Here is a 26,841-nt window from a genome sequence, read left to right as displayed (position 1 = left end):
ATGACGTCACTACTAATGCATATTTGCCTAAGCTTTACAGTGGTATCAGATTCATTTTAATCCGTAACGTAGTTAAAATTTTATTTACCAGTTGCCAGAACTTTTGAAATGCCCCTTGTATGTGAAAAAATTCAAAATATTTCAATATTTTATTGAGCCATCAACCAAAAAAAAAGAAATCTGTAGTAGTCTGCTGTGTGAGAAAATGTCCATTATTTGACCTTGATTTATTTTAGTTCAGTAAGACCATTGAGGTCGTGATTCCTGAAGTCCGAGATCCCGAGGGTCAAGAAAGAATTTACCAACAGCTGGCAGCCATTGCTGATATTGTTTTAGATGGTTACGTCAGTCAGCTAGAGTCCCTAGAAAATAATGTCAGTAGACAACAGCACTTCAATGAACTACAGCGACGGTACGAACAGGACAGACAACAACTGATTATGCCACTGAGTAAGTTCTTCTTGTAATATGTGTTGAATAAAGGACACATAAGTATACTTCAAAAGAAGTGTTATTAAGTCTTATTCAGTCCTTCTATTTTATTATCCCTATAAGATATCTGTTATCTACTAGCATTAATGTATTTTCAATGATATTGACATATTAATTTGAATTGTTCATTATTTATAAACTAGTTATGAGTCCAGAGAATTGTATATGAACATGTATTTCACCAAGTATTACTATGTGTATAATTTTTTTTAAAATAACCAACCTTTGTTAACAGTGGAGGGGAAGCAGTACGAGTTAGTGGCGTCCCTAGCGGAGAAATATTGTGACTTTGAAATCCTGATCCAGCTGTGTGAGTTATCGGACAACACAGACAGGATAGAGAAATATCTACATCAGTTCTCTGACAAGGTATGTCTATAAATAGACAGAATAGAGAAATACCTACATCAGTTCTCTGACAAGGTTTGTCTATAAAAATAGACAGGATAGAGAAATATCTACATCAGTTCTCTGACAAGGTATGTCTATAAATAGAGACAGGACAGAGAACTATGTACATCAGTTCTTTGACAAAGTATGTCTATGAATAGACAGGATAGAAAAATACCTATATCAGTTCTCTTACTAGATATGTATATAAATAGGACAGAAAAATACCTGCATCAATTCCCAGCCATACTTGTAGTATATCTATAAATAGACAGGATTGAAAAATATCTCCATCAATTCTCCATTAAGGTATATGTATGTCTATAAATAGGATAGAAAATACCTAATTCTATTCTCCATTAAGGTATGTCTATAAATGGTCAGGATAGAAAAATATCTATATTTACTCTGGGATAAGGTCATGCATGTCTATAAATAGTTAAGAAAGGTAATACCTACATTAATTCTCCATTAAGCTAATTGTACATGTGCATGTATGTCTTTATATAAGCAGGATAGAAAAATACAAGTGTTGTCAAATTTGAAGATTTTTAGTATCTTTATACTTTAAATATCCTTGTTCATGGTATATATTAACTGTAATATTTGTAATGTAATAAAGAATGTGAACATGTATCTTATATTTTCAGGGTTTTGCAAATTTCCTGTATACATGGTACATGAAAGAAGGTATGTGGCAATTTATTCTGTTTTGAATATTGTGCTGTTTACAGTAGAAAAGTATAAATATTTGACATGTACATGATGTATATGTTGTAAAGTTCACATTGATATGATTTGTGTATTTATATACATACAGGTAAGAGAGGAAAGCTCCTGGCTTTACCAGTTAGTCAACAGAGAGAACTTGGGAGATTTTTACAAAAAGAGGACATTAAATCTCTTAGCTGGCTCCATAATATACAGACCAACAACTTCTCTAAGGTAAATAATATATGGACAGCAATTTCATTAGGGCTATTCCAGGAAAAAATGTATGGGAGGGTTGGACGGCACTTCATATATTTTTGTATGGGTAGTGGGTCTTTAGCAATTAAATTTGTATGGGTGGTTGTCCTCACTCGATATATTTTTAGATGGGTGGTTGTATTTACCCTCACAAATAATCAAGTGCAAAGTTCTTCTTTCGTCTCATTTTGTATAAATCGGTAAATACCGATATTTTCGTCCTAAACAGTTGTAAAGTGTGTTTACATTGAAAGTGAAAGTAGAAATGAACAAAACGGAAACAAGGGCAGATAACTATAAACGCATGTGCAACTGAGACTGCAATGACAATGGGGGATTGGAAAACGGATTCGTTGTGCTTTGGACTACCTGGTTCAGTTTCTTTTCTCCAGTTTAATCAAACTTAATTACATTAGTAAATTAAATGATATTAGAAACAATCATAAAGATCGTTTTATTTTAAACCGAAAGTAGAAAAAAACGTATCTGATAATGAACGTTTTAGAGCATGACTACGGAGTTTGCAAGTCAAATATTTTACTTTATACCACACACAGAGTAAAAGGAAGATGAGATATGAGTTTGAAAACAATATGAAATATATTATGTCAAAAACATACCAGTCCTTAACCTATTAAGTGTTAACTTGTCGAACTTGTATGCACCAATGGTCTAAGTTGTTATATGGGATTTAGAATTCATTCAATATATATATTTTTTTATTTTTAGTTGTTCATAAAATCTTACAAAATTTATGTTTCTGTTAAAATTGTTGGCATAAAACTATCTTTTTTTTCAAAAAGATTTAAAACATTTTTAAAGTAATGCAAAAAAGAAATTTATTTGCATAATAAAATTTTTTTCTTAGTCACAAGTTCTTTTGTAAAACGGGCCCTGGTTGGATAGATGTCAAAACCCAACACTCATTCAAAGTCAGATAAATTACAATACCTGAAAAAAGTACATAAAATTTTATTGTATATTTATATATGTGATACAATTTTTTTTTTAAATTTGGATGGGTGGTTGTATCAAAAGCATTTTTAAACTGATGGGGGGTGGGGTAGAAGGTAATTAAAAATGTATGGGTGGTGGGGTAAAAATAAAAGTGCCTTCCAACCCCCCCATACAATTTTTCCTGGAATAGCCCTTAGCATAGCCATTAATTCAAAGAAATCCTGTGTTCAACATTTTTCTGGGTGTGTTAATTCCTCTCACTTTCCCTAGGTTTAGTTATTAACTAATACAGATAGAGATTCTCATCATGATGTTCCCTGGAAAAAACTAAAGCAATTTTTTTAATGCCCAAATAATTAGAGAATTGGGGGTATACAGTTTTTGGCCTCTTTGTTTATAGCAATTTGTTTAGCTGTCTGTCTGTCACTAAATACCTTAATCTTGGTCATTACTTTGAATGTTTGGTGCTGGGACTTTCATATTTCATATGTGTATTATTTTGACAAGACCTTTTTTCGGGTATCAACATATATGACCTTATAACCTTGACTTAAGAGTTTGACCTACTGCTAAAAAAAAATTTAACCCAAAATTTAACCTTAGCCACAATTTAGCTACACAGGAAAAAGTGGCTTACATAAATTTTATATGAAATTCACATGAATTTCGTGTGAATCCTTTGCATGAGAAAGAGACATAGAAAAACATAAAATGTGAAATATATGTGAAACTTCAAGCCATTTTGACCTAACTTTCATACATGTATGAATTTTACATGAAGAGCGTATTGCATAAAAATCGTGCAAAGAAAACTTCACATGAAAGTTCTTTAAAAAGTTATGTGAATATCATACAAACTTATTCACATGATATTTGCATGAAAAAAATATTTTTATATAATTTTTACATGATTTTCACATAATTCTCAAATAAAAGGATAATCACATGAATATCATTTAAGCCACTTTTCCCTATGTAGTGCTAGCACTTTGGATTTTAGATTTCACACGACTTTGTGTGTTCTATGTGTCAAGACCTTTCTTGGGGTGTACACATTTTTGAACCTCATGACCTTTACCATGGGGTATGACCTACTTTTGAAAATTTGAAACTTGGCCATAACTTCTGAATGGTTGATATTTCACATGCATATTCTTTGTGACAGGACCTTATACCAATATTTTTTACCTCTTGATCTTGGAGTTCAACGTACTTTTGAAAAACTTTAACCTTGACAATGAGCTGCCATATGGGGCATCAGTGTTTTACAAACACATCTTGTTTTATTGGAAGGTAAATTAAGTATTTTATTTTCATTTTCAGGCCCATACCACTCTTTTAGAGTTGGGCAAAATGGAGCAGGGCTCTCTGGCAAAGAAAAAGGTGAGATTTTGTTGCTCCTAATAGTGTTATCAATATTATGTACATCAAGAACAACTGCTGTATTTTGAAAAAAAATATTTTGTCCCCCCCCCCCCCTCCCCCACCAAGCATCAGTGTTATTTTAATAAACCAGACTATAAGATAGATAGCTTTGTAGATGGTCATGTTTTTAAACATGTTGTCGGTGTAATCTGTGGTTTAATTCTTGAAACACATACATTTATTGTATATAGGATTTTTTGAGAAGAATTGTTTTTGGAACACTTAAGTTGTATATACATGATTAGGTATGAAGAGTCTTACATTTGGTTTTGTAGACATTATTGAGTCTGAGTAAATTGGCCGGACTTGCAGCTGACCCAGATAATGGAGAAATAGATAGCAACATACTAGGTACGTAATGAAGTGTTTTCCACTCTAGGGGTAATTGAATTTTGTTCCTATTTACTAGTATTTGTATATTGTAGAATTATAAGACATTTATCTTCACCCACAGGGGTTGAGTAAGACATGCATAAATTGACAATTTAAAGATCTTCGCAGAAATCTTGTTCTGTAATCTCTTTCTTCATTAATATCAAGAGGGGTTGCAATCTTATTCATTCTTTACCCATATACATGTAGATCTACCATTGTTACTAAAACCTAAGTAGTTTACATATGAATTAACATTTGTTTCCATTTACAAACGAAGTTCCCCAAATTTCAGATTCAAATTTTTATAACAAGAAATTCCTAGGTTGCAAGGAGAACTCAAGGAGAATGATATTTGCGAAAGTTCTAAACATGCCAAAGAAATTTTAAAAATCCATGTTCTTTTGTTTTATGTACAAGTAGTGTAAAATTAATATCATTGTCCACGATTTATGCTTAGGTGTATTTTCCAAATTATTTATTTCAGACATCAATGAAGAACAAGAGCTGATTGCCCATCAGCAGCAGTTACCTGCCCTTGTCATAGAGGTTAAAACTGTACTGCTAATTTCTTCTTTGTTGAATTACATTAATTACACATCGTTAATTAAACCACACTAAGTCTTCTAATAAATGAAAAAATGGAATAAAGAAATGTTGAATTTTGACAAAATCAACTTTATTATAGAACCTTGGTATGGAGCCAAATAATATGAGAGTTCTCTCCCCTGTGCAACTGATAGAGGTATGTATCAGTGGTGACTTCCACCTTAATTTCTTTTGGGCAGAGACCAAGAATATCAGTATTACAGTACATTGTATTTGATGAATTTAGGTCTCTACCATACAAATTCAAAATTTCTTTACTCTTACCATTAAACGCTAGTACTGTAAATTTCGAAACTTCGGTAAATATATATCATAAGTATTACATATAAAGTTTTTTTATTTGATATATAATTAAAAAGAGGATATGACTATGCATTCATTTTGTCTTGGACATTCAGTAATTTTTTTTTCTTTCTTTTATTTGCATTTTTTGAAAACCAATTATTGTTTATATGCTCTTTCAAATTTTGTTATATTTGTGACCATCAAAAATATATGGCGAGAAAAAAATGAAGAAAAGCCATGGAAATAATAATATGATAATCACTAAATTGATGTGCATGTTTTGCAGCACTTTTTAGTACAGTATTCTAAAGATTGTTAAAATTTCTTTATCAGTTGTACATCTCAGGAACAAATATTGATGCCACAGAATATGATTTCAAGAAAGCTCTGGATCTCTTACAATACATAGACAAGGTAAATGTATAAATTTAATTATGAGTATAGACAAAGAAGTTAAAATTAATATACAGAATTAGTTATGATACATACTATTAGACAAGAGCCGTAACATTACAATGTCTATTGTAGAACATAGGCAAGTTAGAATGTGATTTTGTATAAAATGCCTCAGATATTTGAATCCTTTTTCTTTGAAGGATTTCAGAAAGATTTTAAAGAACAGCTACTGTAGCTTATGTTTCCAATAAAATTTACATATCCTGGAAGAGACTCGTTGCATTATTTGAATATGAAAGCTACAATATATAAAACTTATTACAAACTGGAGGTTTAAAATAGGTTTAACAGAGATATTCAAATGTAGAAAAGAAAAGCACCTATAATTTTTTATTTAAGAATGCATTAAAACCCATGGTTTTCAGGTATATCTTTGTTATGGTAGAATTTGAATGTAAAGTTTATTTCTTTCAGACTGACCCATCAATAGACTATGAAAGCCTAAGGATGCATATTTGGGCACAGTCTATTCTTAGAGATAGGTAAGTTCTCAGGTAGACTTTAATGATGTCTTATACTTGGTAGTTAAATTTTTTAGCTCCACTTTGCTTTAGTAGACATTGAATGGAATTTTGTGTCATATTTGGTTTTTATTGTCAGGGAAATAAAGATTAATTTTAACCAATAAATTTCTTTGCATTAAGTTTTTATTTTCGTACAGTTAACAAAATACATGTACAAGGTAAACACAAACCTGTTTTATAATATTTTTTTAGCTGGCAACAAGATGATTCTGTGGATGTTATGGAGACAATCATGAATACTGTGTTCTTCAAAACAGTGGACCTGGCTTACAAAGAAGGTAGGTTATTACGTAGAAATGTGTTTGATCTTGAAACAATAACTATCTTTTGTTATGAAATCACGGAATCACATGAAAAATAACTTTTACTTCCTAATGGTAATACATGTACAAAACAGGCAACAGTTTCATCTCGGATAGACAATTGAAGTTTGCCCCCCAAAAAATTCTGTGATATTGTTATAAACCCTTTATTATCACTTTCTTTATTCAGGAATGGATGTAAAGACATTTATGCCAGAACTGAGGGCAATTTTAAATTGTGATGAACTTGGAGAACTTAAAGATAATGCTGGATTTCAGTATTTGATACAAGCTGGATATGAACATATTGGACAAGTGTTATGATTTATGTAGAGTGGAGTCAGTACTGGATATGAACATATTGGACAAGTGTTATAATTTATGTAGAGTGGAGTCAGTACTGGATATGAACATATTGGACAAGTGTTATAATTTATGTAGAGTGGAGTCAGTACTGGATATGAACATATTGGACAAGTGTTATGATTTATGTAGAGTGGAGTCAGTACTGGATATGAACATATTGGACATGTATTATGATTAATGTAGAGTGGAGTCGGTATTTGATACAAGCTGGATATGAACATATTGGACATGTATTATGATTAATGTAGAGTGGAGTCGGTATTTGATACAAGCTGGATATGAACATATTGGACAAGTGTTATGATTTATGTAGAGTGGAGTCAGTATTTGATACAGGCTGGTAGAGATGTGCGATTTTATCGGTATACCGGTATATCATGATTTTTAATTGCGTGATACGGAGACTAAAATACCGGTATTCAGGATTCAAAGAAATCATTCATTTATTTGTTCAATCTTTCAAATTACAATTACAGGAAGTATTAAAAAAATGTTGAAAACGGTAGAAGAATGGCATCCCATCATCCAAACATGCCATATATTATGTAAATAAAAAAATTTAAAAAGTGTAAGTTATCCTTTACAGCATATTTTGAAGAAAAAAATATGAATTTTTATTTAAAAATCATTGTTAAAATTGTTTGTAAAAATATCATGATATTATCGTGATATTGGGGGGGGGGGGGGGATCGTGATACATGTATATCGCGATATGAAATTTTTGGCGATACCCATCCCTACAGGCTGGATATGAACATACTGGACAAGTGCTATGATTTATGTAGAGTTGCATTTCTGAAATTTTAAGTGTAGCTTTATAAACTGAAACAGAATGTATTTGTTAATGAGCATTGCAGTTAATGAGCAAAATATGAGATGTTAAAGTGATGTTTGATGTTCAAAGAACTTAGCAATAATTTGATGTACAAGAGAAATTGTGTCAATTGAAACTTTATTTGAAGGCCTTGTTGTAATGAAAGACGATTTACTCTCTCTGCTGTCTTTTACTATCATTTTTCTTTATTCTTGATATACACAATATTGCAAGAATCTATTAATTTCATTCCCAAACTGCACTGTAAATTCAATGCTTGGAATGAAAAGGAACATTTCATATTTTATGTACTTAACCCAGGGAGGGGACATGCAGCAGGTGTGACCGGTTCAGCAGGGGATGGTTACTCCTCCATGGCACCTGAACTCACCTCTGATGTTTTTTGAGATCTGTATTTGCTCTGCTAGAAATTGTAATGTTTCAATGGACTTTTAGGCTTAATTTCTTCTCTTCACTATCTTCAAATTTTCAAGTTCCAGTTCTTAAATCATACAATCTGTACTTGTACATTCATTGTTTTGGAGAAAACAGATGCTACTATGCACAAGTCTGTAGTTTCAGCCCTTTCATACACAAAATAAAAAAAGTACACAATACAATCAAACAAGATTGATAGAGTTTTTTCCCAGTATTATCAAGTACTCTCATACACAATATCTTTCCTACTAGTGAAAATAATTCATTTAAATCACAACCTTGATGAGACTGATGGTGTACCAAATAGATATTTGACATCACAGAGTAAAGTGTGCAATGCCTTTACATGCATTCTGCAAGCATGGAGCACCACTGAATATAGAAAGGATTTACATGTAATAGGGTTGTGGTATCGTAATATTTGGAAGCAGTTTATGGATTAAAAATCGCTTTTGCTGGAATTGACGAAGTAGAATTTTGGTGTATTGTTTGTGGATGTCCTTTTACCACAATGAGGTAAATGTAGATCACATTAGGTTCAATTTTAGTAGACTGTTTCCATATCAAACATTAATTGGGATTTTAGAAACACCTAATTATTCGAGATTTAAGATAGTGTAAACGTTGTGCTTATATTTATGTCAGAACACTGGTGGTAGCTGGATGTGTTTACAAGTTACTGTGAGCTAATTTTTCTGTGAGATTCATATAGCAAACTAAAACCCAATGATGTGTATATTATATCTAGTTCACAGCTTTAAAAGATTAAAGCCTTATATAATAAATGATCGTGTAATAGTTTTTGTTGGGCGATTTGCAAATATAAACTGTTGCATACTCTAAATTTTTGCTTTACGGTATATATTAATGTATTAAGTATTAAATTATTTTAAAGCCATTCTTTCATATTGAGGTAGAAAAAAGTTTTGAGATATCCTTTCCAAAAAGGTTTGGGTAAATTCCAAGCAATTCACTGAGTTTTTCTCCTTGAATTTTTCCTGGAGTAAATTTGCTAATATCTGTGCTAGATGTACATTGGATGTGACACTATATAGTTTTGAAGTCATTAGTGTCTAGAGCTATCTCAGTTGAATTGATTTCATCCTTGATGTTAAAAATGTTCTTGTTTACTTCATGTAGATGTTTCTGTAGCGTTTGTAGCCGTGTGTTTTTCATCTCATAACTTGAGCTTTAAGGTTTATAGCCAAAGGTCAACATGTCCAAAAATTTATTTTTACAATAGCTCCAAAACTATTTGGTTTATAAAGTTAAAACTTTTACAGTTTATAAATATATCATTGATTAACAGACAGAAAGTATCTCTTGATAACAAATACTTAAAAAAAATGTTTATCGAGAAAATTTCTTTCTAAAAAAATGTATATATTTTTTTTTAAATACACCTAATTAATTCCGTACTTTTAGTGAAAGCCATCATTGCAGAAACAATGTATGTTTATTAATGAAGGGTTAGTTGGACTTTGATAGCCTCTGGAAAGTTGTTTTCCCTGTTTATTTTGTCCAAATGTTAAGAATTGAAAGTACATTGCAAATGGCGGATTTTATAGGGGTCTTGTCTTATACATGTCATGCTTTCAATAACAGAGACCATTCACGTCCAACTTGCCCTTCATTGATAAACATATATTATTTCTGCAATGATGGTTTTTACTAAAAGTACAGAATTAAGCAGGTGCATTTTTTTTAAAATATGCAAATTTTTTGAATTTATTTTCTCAAAAAAATATTTTTTTAAATATTTGTTTTCAAGTGATACTTTCTATTTATTAATCAATGATATATTTATAAACTGTAAAAGTTTTAACCTTATACCTCACATAGCTTTGGAGCTATTGTAAAAATAATTTTTTAGACATCTTGACCTTTGGCAAAACCTTAAGTTTCTTGACAAGTCAAATTTTCTCCAAGTGATCTTGCCCACAATGCTGACTGAGTCTGTCATCCCCAGCCATATACAGACAAGCAGTCTGCTTCCTGTATCGCTGTGGCACCAGAGGGTGTCGTCAGATACTGGCCGAACATCGCCTACGAATTCGAAGGCTCCTCCACAGAAATCAGTGCAGAGTTCAGAGGAGATGAGTGCATGCGCAAGTGTAGTTTACTTTGAGTAAAATCTTCCTTGTGATATTGTGTATGATTTTGAAGCCTTTTTGTGTGTAAAAGGTAAGAAGTTATAAGCACTAACCTTTTGTTATAGTCATGAAAAGAATAGCTGTAATTTATGAGACACTCTTTTTAGCCGTTTTGATGCCTGCTGGCTACAACAACTAGTTTCCTTCTTCTGTCTCCAATGTCAGGCCAGGTAAGTCAAAATTTACAACATTGTCCAGGTAAGTCTTTCAGATTCACACACCTTTCTTAAGTGTCAGGCCAGATAAGTCATTTATCGTCTTGTTCAGGTAAGTCATGATGATTCACACACCCCTAATGGTATATAATCTTGTCATTGTCAGGTTCATCTCGGAAACATTAATTAATGTTTGCTGTGATCACAGAATAATATTTCCGAATGCTCTGGTATGCTGTAAAAGTTTCTTTGGCCTCAGGGTGTATGGAATAAAACCTGGGGTAAATTCTTGTACAAACTTGATTAGACCTGGATAACTATATAATATCTCTGTCTTAATTAATTGTAGAACACATTGACCCACCACGCTCTGAAGGAATCACAAGGAATGTTTTCAGGAATTGGTAGACGAATGTTATCCTTTATATTCGGGGCTTCCAACCTACAACCATCAGGGGCAGTAAGTCTGGTCTTTATTCAACCATGTGAACAGGGAACTGCTTTAAGATGATTTGATTATGTACACAAGCCATGCTGTAAGTTCAAGGGTACAACATAAGTGACATCAAAGCATTTTAAAAATAACTTTGTTTTGATTGAATTACTATTATTGAAATTCTGAGCTACCTTTTTTATTGACAGAACATTGTTGATTTTTAGCCATTGCAGGCCATTGTGTGTGGGAAATGTGAGGATGAAAATGAACGACCATTTTATGTTTTATCTGGGACACAGTTCCAGAAATGGGTCATCTCACAGCCTGTCATAGAAAAGGTTCCTATTGAAACTGCATGTGAAATATTAATTAGGAATATTAGAAGTACTTAATAATTCCACGCTTTAAACAGTATGGAGGTTGTACTTGTATCATAAAATACGGTTATAGCAAACATACATATAATGAATTCAAGCTTACAGTGAAGTTATTTTCATTCAGTAAAGTTTAAACTGTTTCATAAGTTTAACGGATACAGCTATTTACATTGATAACAAATCAGAATAGTTTTCCTGGCTTTTTGTTGTAAGCATGTTATGGAATGGGTATGAGGAAAATAGCAAATTTATGATTCCCCAAGGGAGGAAACTATTTCCCGATTCGCCGCCGAGGGAAATAGCTTCCTGCCGAGGGGAACCATAAATTTGATATTTCCCGAGTACCCATTCCATAACTGTTTTATTATACCGAAACAATCATGGGAGATTTATTAAACTAGAGATTCAAACATTTTTAAAAACAATATAGAGGTAGTTTAATAATCACAAATGCATGTGATTAAAAATATTGTAAGATAACTAATGCAAATAAAATTATTAAAAAATATAAAATAATTTCACTGACACTTCGAATAGTGCAGTGACGAACCTAGAAAAAGACGCTTATTTTTCGAGTTTAATGCACCGACATACCCTACGGCTGAAAGTTATATTTTATGAAAGAGACATCCCTTCTCATGCATTTTCACCCGGTCGTAGAGTTTTCTCTCGTCAATTTTTTTTTAATTGCGAATAAAATTGAAAAGGGGGAGGGGTTAGTATATTTTGTCTGCCGATATTATTCTTTACAAGTTAGCATTTGAATTACATAAAAAAGTAAATCTTTGTACGTGATAGGATACTTATAGCTATCTAAGTTGATATTTTCAAATTAATTATGAATATTATTGTTTGTTTTGTTTGTTTTTTTAAGAAATCGCATGCTTCAACCAAAATACATTCCATGTAGTTACATAATGTAATAAATTGCAAACATTTACTTCAATATTTTAAAGATAATTATTCAAACGATGTCTTACGATCAAATTAGACCTAAGGATATCTTCACACTAAGTTTTTTTATTCTCCTTGATCTGAAATTTTAAACGTTTTATGTAACCGGAAACGAAATATATAGAATCCCAGCACCACCTGTGATAATGGCACCGAATGATTACCGATCAAAATATTGTTAAACATATTAAATTGTTTTCTCTTAATCAAAAAAGGCTGAAAAGTTTCATGTATTCACCTTAAAGTTTTTAAAAGACAAATTCAAATCTAAATGTACGCTCGAACGAAAGCACTCGATTTCGGAGAAAATATGCAAGTTTTGACAAACTTTCAAATTTTCTCCTTAAGACGCCAAATGAAGTCTGGATTTCAATCAATTAGCATTTGAATGTAATTATTCTGTTTTATTTTTCAATTAAAGAAGACGTAAATGTCAAGCATGTTACTTTCATTTCATGTTTCTATTTGAACAGTGTCTTGCATGATTAGAGATTCATTTTCTGCATCGTAAACAATACAAATGCGATGCTAAGTCGTATGAAAAAAAAAGAGAAGAACGATATAAAGTGTTATTGACACATTCACAAAAAATGTAGGAAATATTTGAGTATATCATTGGAAGAACTATATATCATAAAGATCATGCATCACTTACTTTACTTCCTCTTGAAAAGTGGGGGGGGGGGGTACTCATGTACATTAAAGTGAATGGGGTATCTGACCATCAGTATATCCGGCACACTCGGGTGGACATTCCTTATCCGCAATTCCTCTTACAAATTTATGCTATTTAATATAGAATCTTTAATACAAACTGCCTTATAATAAGCACCTGTTATTTTACGTAACTTCCATCGGAATCTGGGTTTCCCAGTATCCATCTTTTATTCTGAATCCTCCTATACAACTGAATAAAATTTTATTAGATTTTCACATATTTTTAAAATCTTTATTTTAAACCGCTGTTTTGTGCACGTTTGATTTTACGTTTTGATCAGAAAGATATTTGGGATTTCTTATATATCAAAACAGGGACTTTGCCATTTTTCTTCTCAAAGGGGGTACCCACTTTGTTAACGCAGTTCCTTCTGAAACCCCGAATGAATATCGGTGGTATTTGTAAAGAATCACCTTCGACCGGACGAAAATTCTTATTGAAGCGGGAGTATCATTTTGTGATCTCAATCAAGTTTCTATTTTGCTTTTCAAATGAAACGTATCCTCTTAATTTGTTTGCAAATTGTATGAGGGAGACGAAAAATATCAAGAGTTTTAGCACTCGGTTGGCTCTTGTGACAACAGGTGTGGCCCCTAAAGGAACCCTATATGTTCAAAGGTCATATGCGCCGAACATACACCTGTATATTTTGAAGTATAAGAACCCTTGATAAAACTACTTTCATATTCATAGAGTTGTTTAACGAATCTATGATTATAAACAAAACAAGAAACGTTAATTATTATGCCTTAACGTGTATAAAGTCATATAGATGATTAATATGCTCCAGGAACAGAAAATGTCTTTTTAGAGTTCAATATATTCAAAATTATTGATGTTTAATTTTTAAATAAAAATATTACTACAAAGCAACAAAACTCAAAATTTAGTCATGTTTCGTATTTTGAGGGTTGGGGGGGGGGGGGGGGTATGTCCTTTTTTGTTTTCTTAATTACTGTTTATACATGCACCTGTCTTAATATTGCCTGATTGTACTTTATGAACAAAAAACCTGTACATCAGCACTGTATTAAATCTACTCCAAGACAATTAACTTTACGGACAGACAGACGGACATTATAGTTCAAATTTTCCTTCTTTTTCTATGAAATCAATGTTTTCACTGCAAAAATCAATTTTCCATACAAATTTGTTAAAAAATTTATGAATTCCTGAAGCTCTTTTTATATGTTCATTATTAAAGTCAGATTTCAATCATTGATCTTTAACCTCCTATTATTTTAAATTTTGACCATAGAATTCTCTACGACCGGACGAAAATAATTGCTTAATAATATACCTTTCCAAAAAAGTACAAATTAGCCGTAGGGTAGGGTGGTGCATTAATTTCAAAATTTTGATGGTCTTGTCACTCCACTAGAAGGATTACCGTTGTCTTCATTTTGCTAGAATATCCAGTATGATTTTGACATCGCATGTCGAAATGTTTTGACGTCATATTTACATTGCTAATTACATTACGCCTCAGCCTCGAGATTCCTTGAACGCTCCGCCCACTGTTCATTTTAATTGGTTAAAATTATTAATAAATATACATGAGGGAGTAGTCCCAGGGAGTAGCTCCGATTTTTCAGGGAGTAGTCCTCAGATGAAGGAAATAGTATCTTCTCAGGGAAAGAGACAGTTTTATGGTATTCATTTTATATAGAGTAATAAGAGTAGAGGTATAATAATATACAAGAACATGATGGAATAAAGTTAAAAAAGTTTTAAATACTGTAAATAAACTGCTAGATGCATGTGAGAGATCTTGCTGCCACAGATCCAATCCCTACCTTTAAAAGATCTAAGTTCTGTTAGATACTTCAGTCCCTGTTTTTCATTGCAATTCACAAAAATTTAAAAAAAAATGGATATATAAAATTTGGTGAACAGGATACATGTATATTGATGTTACATGTATGTAATATTTTTATACGCCGGTCTTTAGACGAGACGTATTATGTTATGGCGTTAATGTCCGTCCGTCTGTCTGTCTGTTAGCTTTTCTTGTGTCCGGCTCATAACTTTAATACTATTAGGCCTAGGATTATCAAACGTTGTCAGTTGATACTTTTTGGGTAGAAGGTGTGTCGCGAACTAAAGGTAGGTCGCTCTGACCTTTAATTAAGATGTTATGGCCAAATATGGAATAATCCTGTCCGGTTCGTAACTAGAAAACTACTGGACTTAGAATCATCAAGCTTGGCCAATTTATGCATCTTAGGTGGAAGGTGTGTCGCGACCTAGTTCAAGGTCACTGTGACCTTTAATTTAAGTGAATTTTTTTTTAAAACTGTCTTTTAACTATTAGATTACACAATCCCCAAAAATGCAAGAGTGTTGCAGTATCCTTATTGAAAAAAATGTTAAATCAAGAAAATACTTATTTTTTTCATTATATACTTTACGGCAATCTATAACAAATGTAATGTTACAAGAGAAATTCCACCTCTCCCATGGGTGTAATTATGAAGCACTGGTCAATGAGAATTTGATAACAGAAAATTACATGTCAAATTAGAGAGAAATTAATGAGTTTAGTGTGAGGAGTTAATTGGTAAAGCATCTCTGATCAAGCAGGTGTTATTAGCTCACCTGAGCCGAAGTCTCAAGTGAGCTTTTGTGATCACATTTTGTCCGTCGTCCGTCTGTCTCTCTGTCTGTCCGTCCGTCTGTAAACTTTTCACATTTTCAACTTCTTCTCCAGAACCACTGGGCCAATTTCAACCAAACTTGCCACAAAGCATCCCTGAGTAAAGGAAATTCAAGTTTGTTCAAATAAAGGGCCACGCCCTCTTTCAAGGGGAGATAATTAAGAACTAGTGAAAATTTGGTGGTATCCTTTAAAAATCTTCTTCTCAAGAACCACCCGGCTGTAAAAGTTGAAACTTATGTGAGACCTTCATTACATAGTGTAGATTCAAGTTTGTTCAAATCATGACCCCTTGGGGTAGGGTAGGGCCACAATGGGAGATCAAAGTTTTACATAGGAATATATAGGAACAAATCTTTAAAAATCTTCTCCTCAAGAACAACTAAGGCACGATTAGTCATATTGATACTGAATCATCCTCAGGTAGTGTAGATTCAAGTTTGTTAAAATCAGGACTTCCAGGGTTAGGGTGGGGCCACAATGGGGGATCAAAGTTTTACATAGGAATATATGTAGGAAAAATCTTTAAAAATCTTCTTCTCAAGAACAAAAAATCCACTATTAGTCATATTGATGTAGAATCATCCTCAGGTAGTGTAGATTCAAATTTTTTTGAATCATGACCCTGAGGGGTAGGGTGTGGCCAAAATGGGGGATCAAAGTTTTACATAGGAAAATATAGGGAAAATCTTGAAAAACCTTCTTCTCAAGAACAAAAACACCACAATTAGTCATATTGATGTGGAATCATCTTCAGGTAGTGTAGATTCAAAGTTTGTACAAATCATGACCCCCAGGAGGTAGGGTGGGGCCACAATGGGGAATCAAAATTTTACATAGGAATTTATAGAAAAAATCTTTAAAAATCTTTTTCCCAACAACAACAAAGCCACAATTAGTCATATTGATATGGAAGCAAAGTTTTACATAGGAATATATAAGAAAAAAATTTAAAAAAATCTTCGTCTCAAGAACAGCAAAGCCATGTTTTTGTCATATTGATATGGAAGCATGTTCAGGTAGTGTAGATTCAAGTTTGTTCAAATCATAATATTAATTTGATATGGATTAAGTTGTTAAGACTAAATTGATATTGTTTAATATGATATTTTTATTTTATTTTTTTTTTTTGGTTGAAAATATCAACTAATTCAGAGCATCATGTCTCACAAATCTGAAAGCTGGGGGGGGGGGGGGGGGACTGCAGATGGGCATTTGTCAAGCTCGAACACAACCAGTTGATGATCTATAATGTAAATATATGTTATAATTAATGCCTACACCACAGGAGATGTATAAACAATTATAAGGAGTGGAAAAATCATTGTAATCCATGTATCAAGGTTAACTTGATTTTCTTGCACTCTAAACTGTATCTGACAATTGAACAATATTTGACGGGCATATCATGCTGTGGCGGGGCACTTTTTCAATTCTTTTTACAGCTGTTCTATAAGATTAATGTAGAAAGAATGTTTAGAGAGTTCCTGTCCAAAAAAGTCTGGGTAAGGTCTTGATAAACTCTTGATAAACAAGTTACCTGAACTATTTTATTGCTGTCTTTGACATATAGTTTTTCTTGCTTACATATTATTTCATAGTTGCGTTTTGTATGACTTTTAATTACAAAGGGCTTTTGTACTTTAGTTAATTGCTCTTTGTTATCTCCATATTTTATGTAGCTTAGAAAAGCTGGTTTCAATTTTAAAATAGTAAAAGCTGATAGAAAAATATACATGTAAGTGCAACAATGCCATTGGGTCAGTTTCATTACTGTAAACACCACTTGTTTTATGTTGTTTAGAAAAAGGACTCATGCCAGATGACACAACTGAAGACCTGGTTGTTGGATATGCAGCCCACACAGTAAATCAGCGGTTTCCCTGTCTTATAATTAAAAGTAGTAATTTTTTTATACACCCACTCCGAAGGAGAGGGGGGTATACTGTTTTACCCGTGTCAGTCTGTCTGTCTGTCTGTCTGTCTGTGTGTCTGTCTGTAACACATTTTGTCAGTTTTCTCAGCAACTACTCATTGTAGATGCTTGAAGTGTAGCACAGGCTTTGTATAGGCATGCCATATGGTGGGATTCATCCAATGTCGACTTCCTGTTATCTGTGTGTCTCTCCGTACCAAATTTCTGTCACAGTGAGTTTTCTCAGCAACTACTCATTACAGATGCTTGAAATTTTAGCAGTCTTTTTTTAGGCATGCCATATGGAGGGATTCATTTCTGTACAAATACAATATCAACTTCCTGTTTATCCATGTGTCTGTCCCTACTAAATTTCCGTTGAAGTTTTCTCAGAAACTACTCATCGCAGATTCTTGAAATTTTAGCACACTCTTTGTTTAGGCATGCCGTATGGTAGATTTTATAGGAGTGTATTTTCACACCAGAGCGGGGGTATTACTAGTGAGCATTCGCTCACAGACTTCTTGTTTTTTCTTTAATTTACACTTTAAGGACACCTTCAAAATTTGAAAATTCTTTGAAAATTTTGTTTCTTGCTCATGGACATTAACAAACAAACTGTTTGAAAGCTTATAATGAATGGCCAGCTCTCTTTAAAAACTTGACCCCCTGGTTCAGGGTTTAGTTTCAGAATGTGACTAACTTGGTCATACATTGGTATTTATTGTGCTGTTTACCTCATCTTCTTTACCTTTTTAAGTTTTGGAAAACAGGCTGCATGAATATTTTATCGTGAATATGGAGTCCTCACCAAACTGTAAAATTGTTTAACAAGTTCCATAGCATGAATCTCTTGTTCAAATATTTTTATTTGTTTTCTTTTTTCAGACAGCTGTATTTCTTGGTGTTGGTGTCCCTTGTTAAGACATGCTGGTTGTTTTCATTTTCAGACAGGGTGATGTATTTCTTGGTGCTGTTGTCAATATGGATGTAGACTTGACTGAACACTTTGGACTAGGTAAGATAGACTTTATGAATCCTGTGACTTGACTGTACACTTTGGACTGCGTAAGATAGACTTTATGAATTTATTCTGAATACTGACGGTGCTTAAAGTGTTTTAACTGGAATGACATAAAGCAAACATTGCTATGAATACACAAAGTAAGGTCAACTGTTTCATGTATTCTGACCAACCCATTAAAATTATCCATACTCAATGATGGATTTTATGCGTGCTTTAAATTATATTTTAGATTACCAGAGCTGAAAGCTCAAATGAGCTTTTCTGATCACCTGTTGTCCGTCTGTCTGTCTGTAAACTTTTCATATTTTTAACCTCTTCTCAAGAACCGGGCCAATTTCAACCAAAGTTGATACAAAGCAATCTTGGGTGAATGGGAGTTTAAGTTGTTAATATGAAGGGCCAAGCCCCCTTACAAGGGGAAATAATCAAGAAAAGACAAAAATAGGGCTGGGTCATTAAAAAGTCTTCTTCTCAAAAGCCACCGGGTCAGAAAAGCTGAAACTTATGTGGAAGTATCCTGGGGTAGTGTAGATTTTATATTGTTCAAATCATGACCCCCGGCGAAAAGGGACAATAGGGGAGAATTTGGTGAAGAGCAGGAGAGCCAAAGTTACTCAGGTGAGCATTGTGGCCCATGGTCCTCTTGTTTTGGCTCACTTTGCAGAAAATAAAGATTGTCGATATTTTAGAATTATAAAGAAAATGTTTATCATTTTATAAGAACAAATTTTAAGTTTTACTTCAATACATTTTAAATCTGTCGAGCTGTCCTTTTTATAAAAGAAACATCAATAAAAAATTTTAATCTATGATTTTTATTATAAAATGTGTACTATAATTAAAAAAAAAATCCTTCCTAGCTACCCACCTGAAAAATGTAAGTCCGGATACATCAAACAAAATTCTGATTTTTTTTATTCTAATCAATTATGCAATAAGAAAATGTTTGATCTCAGGCACTGTCACATCAGATCAAAAACATTTTTGTTGACATATTGAAAAGGGAATTAACTCAATTCAATTTTCTATTTTCCCATGTTTGCTCAATATACAGCCCTAGATTCAACACATGTATTTGATTTTCTTCACTCGTCTGTTATCACGTTGAGCAACAAACAGATTGTCATTTGTATCTGTACACAGTCCCCAGGGATCACTCAGTCCACATTCTATGTAACGGAGGAACTGTCCATCCTGGTCTATGATGTGGACACAGTCATTGATATAATCAGCTGTAAGGATGTGACTCTGGCTGTCTGTGGTGATTCCTAGTGGATTGAATGGTTTTTTCTTTGAAGCGGGAGTATGTCCAGTGTAACTGAATCTCAGTTTCCCGGTCTGATTGACCACCACTACTGCTTTAGCTCCATCATCAGACACACAGATATCCAGGTTCCTGTTCTCAGATATGTAGTATCTGTTATAAGGATTAGATGAATAGAGAGGTTTACCTTTATCATCAAACTGAATGTTTTGTTTCTCTGTGGAACCAGAGTAACGGACAACTTTTGTTGGTTTGTCATTACCACTGTACATGACAACCAGGAGGTCACCAGAGGAGGTACTGCAGACACTGCGAGGTATCCAGTTCTGTAGTCTGATCACCTCCTCCGTCTTCTCATTCTCCACAATATTCACAGTTCTATCACTGTAATCAGTATAAACTAGATCTCCACTTTTTGTCACTGCTATGTCCCATGGATAGTTCCCGGACTTGGTTGTGATTGACTTGAGTAGAGATCCCTGATTGATGCTGTAGAGTTTCATGATTTTGTTATTTCCTCTCGTCCAGATTTCTTCACCACTCAGACAGGCCACATTGTAAAGTTCTTCATACCCAGTGTCTATGGTGGTGACTGTCTCTGGTTCATCAAGCAGCTGTTTGACTGGAGGAGAGGATCCAGCTTCTGGTGATTTCTGTGTTGTCTTCATGCTGTAGCCATGTTTATCTGAAGTTAAAGATCTTGAGGATAAAGTTCCAAACAATTTACTGAGATTTTCTCCTTGAATTTTTTCTGGAATGAATTTGGATAAGGTTGGTGATAGTTTTTGTGGAAGGTTTCTGTATATATGTACATTTGATGTAACACTAAACAGTTTTGACAAGTCATTAGTGTCTATAGCCATTTCAACTGAATTGATTTCATCCTTGATGTCAGAAATTTTCTTGTTTATTTCATCCAGATGTTTCTGTAGAGTTTGGAACTGTGTATTTTTCATCTCATCCACTTCAGCTTTAAGTTTCTTGACAAGTTTATCAATTTCTCTATGCCAGTCCTCTCCATGTTTTGTAACGGCTGTTGAGAGATCTCCATATTCCTTTTCTAACTGACGTATTCTGTTTTGTACATCAGAGGCAATGTCCTGGTAGGTTGGATAAATTGTGTCATTTAATTCAGTTAGTTGTTTGATGATTTTGTCTTTTTTTTCTTCCACAATCTGTACGATTTCTGATAACTTATGACCCAGGTGTTTATCAGATGCTAGACACTTTATACAAACAGGAATGTCACATTGATTACAATACATTGTACATTCTTGTTTGTTATGAAATTTACATCCAGGGTAGAGGGGAGTGGATTTCCTGGCATTAAATTTGACGACTTTGTGATTTTTGGATTCATCTGTTGAAATGTGTTCTCCAACACAGGCCTTACACAGGTTGACAAGACATGTATCACAGTGCATCTGTACCACAGCGGTCTCACACAGGTCACATCGCATCACGTCCTGGGCACTGGTACGGGGGTCCATGGTTATACTGTGACTCTGAAGTATATAGTTAATTAGGTTAATTAGGCTTTAGGGTAGTGCTAAGTTGATAATATACTTTATGTGACCGATGCACCCCCAACTTACTGTACATCAAACTCAGAGCAGAATTATTCAGTCTTTCTTCATTGACCTTAAAAATCCTTTGTAACTTTTTCAAAAACTTTTTTGATAGCTAAATTTCAATGACAAACCTAATGCATTAATTGCTATCTATAAAGGCAAAAAAAGTCAATCAAAATATCAAAATGTTAATAAATATATTTAAAAACGTTACCTGACTTCTAAGACGGTAATGGCTGCCAATAAAATAGGTGTTGTTATGTGTTCAGGTCACATGACCTGTTTACCTGCGTTATCTACCTATCAGGTATTTATACTTCCTGGTCTATATATAGTCGGGATTTAAATCTAAGCACTATACTTTTGATATTTCATTATGATATAGACACCAAAATAAAGAAATGATCCTACACCAAAAAAAAAATATTTTTAAAAAAAAGAAAACTCTCTATTGATTGGGTTCACTAAATGACCTTCTCAAAGAGAAATTTAATAACTTAATAAATTGGAATCTTAACTAAATTACCTGTCACTCAAACAAAGTATCTAAAGTATTATGTATTCAGTTTGTAAGAATGACTGTGTGGTAAGAAGAAAGTTTTTGTGTTGAGTGAGTCTTTAAGATAGGGACTAATTAATAAGTCAGTGAAACCTGTGTAATCCAACATGCACTGGGAGACAAATTTTGTGACGGAATAGAGGGGGTGTCAGATTACATTATTAGCTCACCTGAGTCAAAGGCTTTTCTGATCAAAATTTCTGTCTGTCTCTGTAAACTTTTCACATTTTCGTCTTCTCCAGAACCACTGGGCCAATTTCAACCAAACTTGGTACAGAGGATCCTTGGGTAAAGGAAATTCAAGTTTAGGGCCACACCCTCTTCCAAGGGGAGATAACTTAGAAAAAGTAAAAATTTGGTGGTTGTATTTAAAATCTGCATCCCAAGTACCACTGGGCCAGAAAAGTTGAAAATTAGGTGAAAGCTTTCTGACTTAATGTAGATTAAAGTTTGTCCAAATCATGACCCCTGCAGGTAGTAGGGTGGGATCACAATGGGCAATCAAAGTTTAACAAAGGAAAACATAGGGAAAAAAACTTTAAAAGTCTTTTCCTCAAGAACAGTATTGCCATGATTGATGATATTAACATTGGAGCATCCTTAGGTAGTGTAGATTCAAGTTTGTTCAAATCATGACCCTAAGGGCTAGGGTTGGGTAACAATGAGCGAACAAAGGTTTACATAGAAATATATAGGAAAAATCATTTTAAAAAATCTCTAGAACAGCATAGAAATATATAGGAAAAATCATTAAAAAAAATCTCTAGAACAGCAAAGCCATGATTGATGATATTTAAAGGGAAGCATCCTCAGGTAGTGTAGATTCAAGTTTGTTGAAATCATGACCCCTGGGGGTAGGGTGGGGTCACATTGAGCGAACAAAGTTTTACACAGAAATATGTAGGAAAATCTTAGAAAATCTTCTTTTCTAGAATACCAAAGCCCTGATTGATGATATTTAAAGGGAAGCATCCTCAGGTAGTGTAGATTCAAGTTTGTTCAATCAAGATCCCTGGGTCTAGGGTGGGGTCACATTGAGCGAACAAAGTTTTACGTAGAAGATCAAAAAAATATATTAAAAAATCTTCTAAAGCCATGATTAGTCAAAGAAATATGAAAACATCCTCAGTTACTGTGGAATCATTTTAATTTGTGAGGGGTCAATGTTCTTGGGTAAGCAAAATTTTGTTAGTTCTTGGTACATAATTTCATTGGTAACTCGTATATTCAGAAGATTCAGTGAATAAATATATTAGCAAAATGTAAATTCGTGGATAATGGTGACCCACAAAAAACACAACAATGGGCCCCCACAATCAATAATGATTCCACAGTATTGAAGATTTCAGTGGGAGGTGAGCAATGTGCCTCTTGTATTATATTATCAAGGATGTTAGAATGATTATGTGATTTTTTTTGTATCTGATAAGAACAAAGTTTCTATTTGATAAGTATAAACATAAGTTAAGGACCCTCTAGACACTAAAGCAACATGTTTTTTGGACACTGAGTAAATTATATTGTATAAAGGTGTAAATTTTGAGCTTTATATCTATTTCATTTTCAGTGTAGGGTACCAAGCATTTGCCCTCTTGAAAAATAAAGTGTTAATGAACAGAAATCACTGTCGTTTCCTTAAATGGGGAAAATACTAGCAAATAAAGCATTCAATCAATTTTTCTTGGCGAATTCAAATTTTAAGAATGCTTGAATTGACTACAAATTGAGCAATACACTGAATATTTCAATTTATTTTAGTTTTGATCTAAGGGCAGATCACTTTTACTGCATTAAAATACCACATAATGGGAACTCTTTAGTGTGCAGTGTATAGAGGGTTCTTAATATCCAAATATGAAATAGATGTGGCAGACTTTGTGGTACCTGTCTTTTAGTTGAAGGAATGCTTTGTTTATTTCAGTTTCTTGGATACAGATATAAACGGAACTCCGAGTGAATTAGAGAGCTTGATGATTCTGGAATATAAGGACACATACTCGGTAAAACATTTCTAGTTCTACCGAGCAACAGTATTTTCATATGTTCTTTTTTGAAAGCTATATTGGTGAGCTTGAGATAAAAGATACTACAGAGTCTGACACATCTGTTTCATATTTGGATATTTTACTTGAAAAAGACGTTAATGGTAATCTAACAACCAAGCTTTATGATAAACGTGATGACTTAAACTTTTCAATCGTCAACTTCCCTTACTTATGCAGCAATATACCTTCATCACCTGCGTACCGGGTTTATATCTCTCAGTTGATTCGATATGCAAGAGCATGCTCTACGTATGTACAATTTCTAAAACGAGGTAAAATATTGACAAACAAGTTGATGAAACAAGAATATCAGCAGTCTCGTTTAAAGTCATCATTTCGGAAGTTCTATGGTCGATACAATGACCTTGTCAGCAAATACAATTTATCATTGAGTCAAATGCTGACTGACGTTTTTCATACTAATTGTTAAGCCATTATTTACACACTGAATTGTCGACGGATTTTTCCGTTATTTCCCGATCATGACAAGAAGCACAGGGCGGGTGTGACAGGTCGGCAGGGGATGCCCACTCCTCCATGGCACCTGATCCCACCTCTAATGTTTTGGAGGTCCGTGTTTGCTTTGCACCTATTTTGTAATGTTTAATGAATTTTTGAGCTTGAATACTGTTCGTTATCTCCATATATTTCATTTCATATCACTGAGTACAGTCTTCAGAAGTTTAAACTGTTGTTAGCTGATCCTACGACAACTACAGCCTACATCTACAACAGGAACCAGATTCTGTTTGTACCGGGTAAAAATATAACTCCATAATGCAGACAGGTGAACTTTGTTATCCAGAACACTGATGGTTTCTAAATGGTTCCAGTTTTGTTTCAACCTTGATATCTCAATCCCATGAATATACATCTTGAAGGTTTACTGACAGTTCTGCATTGTATTGCAAGTTTAAAGGTTTGACTGTAATCATATTTCATTTGAAAAAATACAGTCACGTTGTCTTTTAAAGAGCTAGGTTCACTTTATGCATAAAATGGCCCTGTCCTTATATCTAATTGATATAAGGACAGGGACATTTTATGCATAAAGTGACTCTCACCCTCTGTCCCATTTCATATATCAAAATAAAGTAGAGACTTAAATCTTCAGAAACAGATCCTTCATTATGTAATTGCATATTTTGGATCAGAGGTTGTGCTCTATATGAAATATTGAAAAGTACCTCAACTTTTGGCCATTTCTAAGGGAATTTACAGGATATGGGGAAAATGACGCATTTTATGACATCATAATGCATTGACTAGAGAGAAAATTACATCATGTTCAATAGATACACGGTCACCAAGTGTCCAAGCTATAAATACTGCATTTTCAACCAAAACTGAGCAGTTTCGATTTTTCAGATATTCTCAGGGCCAAAAAAGGCCCTAAGTTGCTCTTGCTCTTTCCCCTATATGTTACATCCTTTTTAACAAACCTGTCTCTTAATAAGTGGACGTTTTAAAAAACAGAAGAGTTTTTACAGGAATTTTATATTTTAGGTCCCTCCAATGAAGTTGTTAATCTACAACAACCAGGGGGTCACATTCTGGGGGCAGGTAAGACAAGTTATCAGTTCATCTGAGACAAAGCCTCAAAGTTTCTACAAAATCATTAGGCCTAGTTCAATCAAAGTTGACCCACAGCATTTTTTGTTTGAGATTCAATTTTTTTACAAATTGAAAAGCTAAGACTTGTAACTATAAGTCATAATGAAGAAAAATTTACAAATCTTAGATTATTGAAAAACTTAGAATTTGATGATATATGCTTGGATACATGTTCATGTAAAGGAATCAAAAACTACAAAGATTATTAATACTATACTCACACATTTGTAATATTTTTCCTAGGATCTTGTGATGGGGTTGGAGTTTTCTTCTCGGGCAGTGTGGGACTTTTTTCCATCAGTGCTCTGCAGAAACAGGAAGTCAGGGGTTAAATTGCAATTATTTAGTACATGTACATCTAGGACATTTAAAGAGCTTTTTAATTTTAATGTATGCCATGTGAGATTATTTGCCATGATTTGAGGATACATAATACAAACAAAAATTTGATGCCTGAATTGATATATATTTTTTGACTGATTTTGAGTGGAAATGACATAAATAATAAATCCCTAAATATAAAGAAATCGTAAATTTTCTTTGGTGCTTAAATATGCGACTTTGTTTTGTTTTTCTATATAATTCTATACAAAATTTTGCACATATTTTTAACAAATCGACAAAATCTGACAAAATTCTCCCACTTTACCTGGTAAACATCATTCAGGTTACTTCTTTGAGAAATATTGCTGATTTCTGAAAAAAAAAAATGTTTGTGTTATTTATTCTTAATCTATTGCCTTCATAAACATGATAAAGTTGTTTTATCTTAGGAAAAGAACTTTGCAATTCCATGACATTAAAATTTAAAGTTAAAGATATTCCTTTTGAAGAATCAAAGTTTTAAAATTTCTTAAGTAAATTCATGAAGGACTAATAAATTGATAGTATTAGGGTAAATAGATTAATTTTACCTTTATGTAAATAATTGTAAAAAGAATCTATTCACCCTAATACTGTCAATTTATTAGTCCTTCATGAATTTCGTTGAATTATAA

The 26,841-nt window shown here is 33.2% G+C and overlaps 2 protein-coding genes and 1 pseudogene across 3 annotated transcripts in view; 2 read left to right on the top strand and 1 right to left on the bottom strand.

Annotated features, from left to right (window-relative positions):
• LOC133177645 (nuclear pore complex protein Nup133-like) overlaps positions 1-7,366 on the top strand; it is a 31,794-nt gene extending 24,428 nt beyond the window's left edge. Inside the window, exons 23-35 of one of the 2 annotated variants that reach the window (XM_061312598.1) lie at positions 237-450; positions 728-861; positions 1,533-1,572; positions 1,703-1,827; positions 4,132-4,191; positions 4,509-4,584; positions 5,093-5,154; positions 5,294-5,350; positions 5,833-5,913; positions 6,370-6,437; positions 6,672-6,757; positions 6,972-7,115; positions 7,331-7,366. In XM_061312598.1, coding sequence (XP_061168582.1) covers positions 237-450; positions 728-861; positions 1,533-1,572; positions 1,703-1,827; positions 4,132-4,191; positions 4,509-4,584; positions 5,093-5,154; positions 5,294-5,350; positions 5,833-5,913; positions 6,370-6,437; positions 6,672-6,757; positions 6,972-7,105 — 1,137 coding nt within the window. In that variant the 3' untranslated portion in view covers positions 7,106-7,115; positions 7,331-7,366. Of the gene's footprint in view, positions 1-236; positions 451-727; positions 862-1,532; positions 1,573-1,702; positions 1,828-4,131; positions 4,192-4,508; positions 4,585-5,092; positions 5,155-5,293; positions 5,351-5,832; positions 5,914-6,369; positions 6,438-6,671; positions 6,758-6,971; positions 7,198-7,330 lie in introns of those variants that run through there. The other variant, XM_061312589.1, reaches the window with a different exon arrangement.
• Positions 7,367-10,342: 2,976 nt separating this feature from the next.
• Positions 10,343-26,841, top strand: part of LOC133178277 (nuclear pore complex protein Nup133-like) — a 51,473-nt pseudogene continuing 34,974 nt past the window's right edge.
• LOC133177698 (tripartite motif-containing protein 55-like) lies at positions 19,690-21,563 on the bottom strand. The gene has a single exon (XM_061312623.1). The coding sequence runs from the start codon at positions 21,542-21,544 to the stop codon at positions 19,853-19,855; it is 1,692 nt and encodes a 563-aa protein (XP_061168607.1). The 5' UTR covers positions 21,545-21,563; the 3' UTR covers positions 19,690-19,852.

The sequence above is a fragment of the Saccostrea echinata genome, unplaced genomic scaffold, assembly GCF_033153115.1.
Source record: "Saccostrea echinata isolate AGI-Se365-2 ecotype Australia unplaced genomic scaffold, CSIRO_AGI_Sech_v1 ptg000002l, whole genome shotgun sequence".
NCBI lineage: Eukaryota > Metazoa > Mollusca > Bivalvia > Ostreida > Ostreidae > Saccostrea > Saccostrea echinata.
Note: the sequence above shows the minus strand (reverse complement) of the source record. Positions and strands in the feature narration are given on the sequence as shown.

What these genes read in the sequence shown, in the direction of transcription:
- LOC133177698 (XM_061312623.1), bottom strand. Translation starts at nt 21,544, where the DNA reads ATGGACCCCCGTACCAGTGCCCAGGACGTGATGCGATGTGACCTGTGT.